General features: G+C 54.4%; 1 protein-coding gene across 1 annotated transcript in view; it reads left to right on the forward strand.

Annotated features, from left to right (window-relative positions):
* The first annotated feature begins 576 nt into the window (after positions 1-576).
* The window catches only part of LOC104537081 (regulator of G-protein signaling 3-like), a 62,223-nt gene continuing 58,476 nt past the window's right edge, over positions 577-4,323 (forward strand). Inside the window, exons 1-4 of the mRNA XM_010179868.1 lie at positions 577-721; positions 1,984-2,042; positions 2,732-2,826; positions 3,726-3,794. Coding sequence (XP_010178170.1) covers positions 577-721; positions 1,984-2,042; positions 2,732-2,826; positions 3,726-3,794 — 368 coding nt within the window. The remainder of the gene's footprint in view (positions 722-1,983; positions 2,043-2,731; positions 2,827-3,725; positions 3,795-4,323) is intronic.

Genomic DNA, 4,323 nt, shown 5'->3' on the forward strand with positions numbered 1-4,323 from the left:
GGCTTTAAGGCTTTCCTGTTTCTGCAAAACCACCCTGGCCAGACCAGGCATGCAGCAGGGCAAGCAGGGAGGAGGTGTGTGTGGACTGATGTCCTGCAGCAGCAATGGTCCAAAGTGGGTTTGTGCCATGGCCCAGCCTTGGCTGACCCTGTGCTGGTGTGCTCCTGTCACCAAGGGCACCCGTTGTCCTTGGTGTTTGTCCAGGCTGTCTGCAGCATGGCACTCCATCACCTTCTGCAGGGGTGACATCCCCTTGCCCCCACAGAAGCTCAGAGGGGGAGGCAAAGGGCAAGTTGAATCTGGGCTGAGGGAAGGATTTGGGCATGCTGCATCCTTCCCTTAAACAGGGGTTAATTAATCCCACAGTGACTGTGGCATCTTGATGCTCCCACCTCCCCTCTGCCATGGGCTTGTGCTTTCTGTCACCAGAGTTTGCCATGTGTTGAGAAGACAGCACTCAGGTTTACCTGGAATGGTTTTGCATTTGAAACCATAAAATGTGTTTGGTAGCAAAGATGTTTCCTTCTGCCTCTTTCCCCTTGGCTCCCTGAGCGTGCCCAGGGATGGGGAAGCAGGATGGGTTTGGCCCTGTGGAAGCTGCAGAGCCACAGGGTCCCAGGGGCAGTGGGCAAGCCCTGCTACCTTCACCATCTCCTCTCCTTCCCTCTAGGTCAGCTGAAGCTGTCTGTCGAGGTGCAGGGCCGGATCCTGGTGCTGCATGGTGAGTATCTCCCTGGGGCGCATGGGGACATGACCCCAGAGCCGTGGTGGGCAAGTGATGGGGACAGCACTTCCATGCCCTTTCTTCCAGCTCTTTGGAGCTTTGTGGCAGCTGTTGGGAGCAGCTCTGTGGTAGAGCAGCGTGACTGGGGGGCTCCGTCTTTGATTTAGAGGCCAACCCAAAGTTTCTGGAGACCTTAATTTCTGGGTAACCATGGTGTGTTTTGTCTACATCTGTAATTGTTTTTCTTTAACTCCATGTGAAGAGAAAAAGTATGATTTAGAAAAGAAAATCTGAAATGCTTTGTCTCCTCTGCAACAACTGTTCACGTCTGAGGTGGGTGCAAGTCACTGCCTCATTCCAAAAGAGGGTCTAGGAAGAGGAAGATGTCCAAAAAAGAGGCAACAGTGGCTCAAGGCCTGGGACCTGACGTCCCGCTGCACGTGCTGGATGCTCAGGGTACTTGATGTGGGCAGGACGAGGCTGGGTAATATGGGGTGATCTATCTTTTTCTTTCTCTACCCCAATGTCTTTAAACACAAAGCAGGTCTGGCTGGAGGAGGAAGCTCTTGGTGCAGCCTATCCTGGAGGAACCTTGCAAACAGCTTCGTGAAGCACCCGAGGGTCTTGCAGAGCCCCTTTCCCCTTGTGCGCTGGGGTTTCTGTTGGGCTGACCGTGTTTATTAGGAGCACGTACCTGTCTCTGAGAAAGGCAAAGCTCTGCTGCCTTGCTGGGCTTGTTAGGAGCAAGCTTAGCCTTATTCTGACAGCCCATCCTGGGCTCTCCAGGCTGCTGCACATCGACCGCCTCCAGCCACATGGCTGGGAAACGCAGGGTTCCCAACTGTTGGCAGTGGGGCAATGCTGCGTCCCTGCTGGCACGGCTGCCATCAGGATGTGGCTGTTGATGTTTAACTTGATGATACATTTGGCTGCGGGGCAGGGAGCTGAGAGCTGTGTGAAGTCAGGCAAACAAAATGCAATTTGCCATCCGGATGCTGAACTGCATCTGCTGCCAACCTCACCCACAGATGCCTGTATTTATAGCATGGGTATGTTAAAGAAAAATACAATAAAACCCTTCACCTGTTTGTGGGTGCCCAGTGAGACCAGGCTGCTGGAGAGGTGTGTGCAGGATCCTGTCAGGGTAGGAGACGGGTTTGGCCGCACTAGAAGGGAGCAGCCCATGGAGCAGAGTGCCACAGTGTAGGAAGATGCCTTCCCTGCTGCTTTGGAGCTTGACCACTTCATTTCCTTTCCAGTCATGGAAGCAAAAGGTCTGATGGGCAAGGAGTGCCGGACATGCGACTCCTATGTGAAGGTGGGTTCTCCTTGGGCTTTGCTTGGTGCTTTCTTGGGGTTTTGGGATTGGCTCCTCTAAGCATGCTCCAGGCTGCCTGTTCCTTCCCTTTCCTCCTCTGTCCTGCTCTGGCTGAGCACTTGCAGCCTGCAGGGTGGTGACTGGTCTCTTGGTCAGTGCTGGAATGCTCATGGGTTTTGTGGGCACGGTGTCCTCATGGAGCCAGAAAAGCAGAGGACAGGACCCCTGCTAAGGACCATATCAGCCATTTGTAATGAAAGTGTCCCACTGGGTGCCCAAGTGCTGGTGGGGATGAGTGTGTGGCAGCACAGTGTAGCTCTGGGCTCTCCTGGAGGTCACCTTGGCAGGCTGCTCCCACCATGGTGTGCACAGTGCAGGAAGCATCTCCCCTACAAGGTGGCTGCAAGCCAGAGACCAGCCAGCAACATTTGTGTACATCAATCCTTGATTTTTTCTGCTATTTTCATTCCCTCCCATGCCTCGAGGAGTTTTGTAACGCAATTACTTGACGGGCGTAGGGTGAAGTGATCTGACCCACCGGTTAGCATGGGCTCAGCTGGGTCTGTGAGGCTCCAGCCATCCAGAAAGTGGCTGTGCTGGTCTCTTGTTACCGCAGCGGCAGAGCTGGCAGCTGTGTGCCAGTGCTTGCTTTGAGAGTGCTAACGCGCTGCTTGTTTTCCTCTGTGAAGATGTCGATCGTGCCAGATACTGACTGGAAATGCAGGCAAAAGACGAAAACTGTGCCAGACAGCAAAAATCCCGTCTTCCACGAGCGCTTTCTTTTGTGAGTATGACGGGGCAGAGGCAGCTCTGACCCAGCCGGTAGCTCAGTATTCACACTGAGCAGGGGACACACACGTGGCTGCTGTCCTGGGGCACCCTCTCAAAGCCAAGACCCCGTGTTTGCTTTTGCATTATGATCTGTAATAAACATGCGTCATGCATGAGCAGGTCTGCTGCTGAGATGAGGAGTGACAGACATTATTCTGCTGTTTTTTATAGCTGAAATGCCTTGAACTTTTGGGCAGAGCTCTGCAGAGGCTCACAAAGCTGTCAGCACGCAGCATGGCAGCGGCGCTCCGGCACTGTCGGACTTTCTTGCTGGGCAGGAGTTGGGCAAACACGCTCCATTTCCTAGACCTTATGCCTGCAATAGTATGGGCTTCAGTATGAATGAGGAAGGTAAAAGGATTTCCTATAGCTACAGCATGTCTCTGCATGGCAAAGGAGGTGTACGGCTCGTTGTGTTTCGGTGGAGCTTGGCATTGCTAGCAAACCAGTCTGTGTCAGACCTCTGACCCCATGCAGCATTTAATTTGGCACAGGATGGTTGTTTCAGAGCATGAACTGTGGCTTGTTCCTTGCATTTACCCTTTGATGTTGGATGTGTGTCTTTCTGCAAGATCATTTTTCCCCTTAAACCACCTGAGCGGTGTCCCCAGCGCCTGCCCAGGAGGGGTCACATCCCTTTGCCGTTGTCTGTCAGGAACGAGTGAATCAGTGCAGCAGTGGCTCGTTTGAGGAGGTTGCCATCTGTGGTGATGCTGCAGTGCTCCATGCAGAGAATGGAGGAGAAGACCTGGCTCTGTGGGGGGTGAGGGGTCTCTGGCTGCGAGGACAGCCCTTGCCAAGTGCTCCTGGGGAAGATCGGTGCTCATGGGCCATCCCTTCTGCTTGTTACAGCCCAGTGCAAGAGGAGGATGAGCAGAAACGTCTCCTGGTCACAGTCTGGAACCGAGAGAGAAATTCCAGGTAAGGAGTTACCCACATGATCTCTTTCAAATGGGGCTGGCATGGCAGTGAACCTGCCATCTGCTCTGGCCACCCCATGGGAGCTCCTCCAGTGCTCCAGGCCTCAAGGGCTGGCCCTGCTGGGAGGGCTGCCCTGAATGAAAGCTGCGGGTTGGTGAAGTGGGGGTGCTGAGCAGCAGGTCTGGGACTGGGTCACTTGTGGGCAGCCTGTGCTGGTGAGCACCATGCTGTGTGCAGGCTGGAGGAAAGGAAATCCTGCCCTCGCTGCGCTCTGATGGCAGTGCTGCTGCTTGGTAGCCATCAGCTGAACCAATGTTTAAAACTCCTGCAGCTGCTCACACCTCCGCTGCTGGTTAAAACCAAGTGGGGCTAGGGCCTGCCTCCTGGGGAGCTTCCCTGCCTCTGGGGCAATGCAGTGTGGAGGAAATCCAAGCACAAGGAGTCTGGCACCTCACAGGTTGTGCTGCCTACTTGGGCAAGTGCCATCTGCCTTCGTGGCCCAGCTAGGCTGGAGGTGACTGGAGAGCTT

The sequence above is a fragment of the Mesitornis unicolor genome, unplaced genomic scaffold, assembly GCF_000695765.1.
Source record: "Mesitornis unicolor isolate BGI_N332 unplaced genomic scaffold, ASM69576v1 scaffold3750, whole genome shotgun sequence".
NCBI classification, from domain to species: Eukaryota; Metazoa; Chordata; class Aves; order Mesitornithiformes; family Mesitornithidae; genus Mesitornis; species Mesitornis unicolor.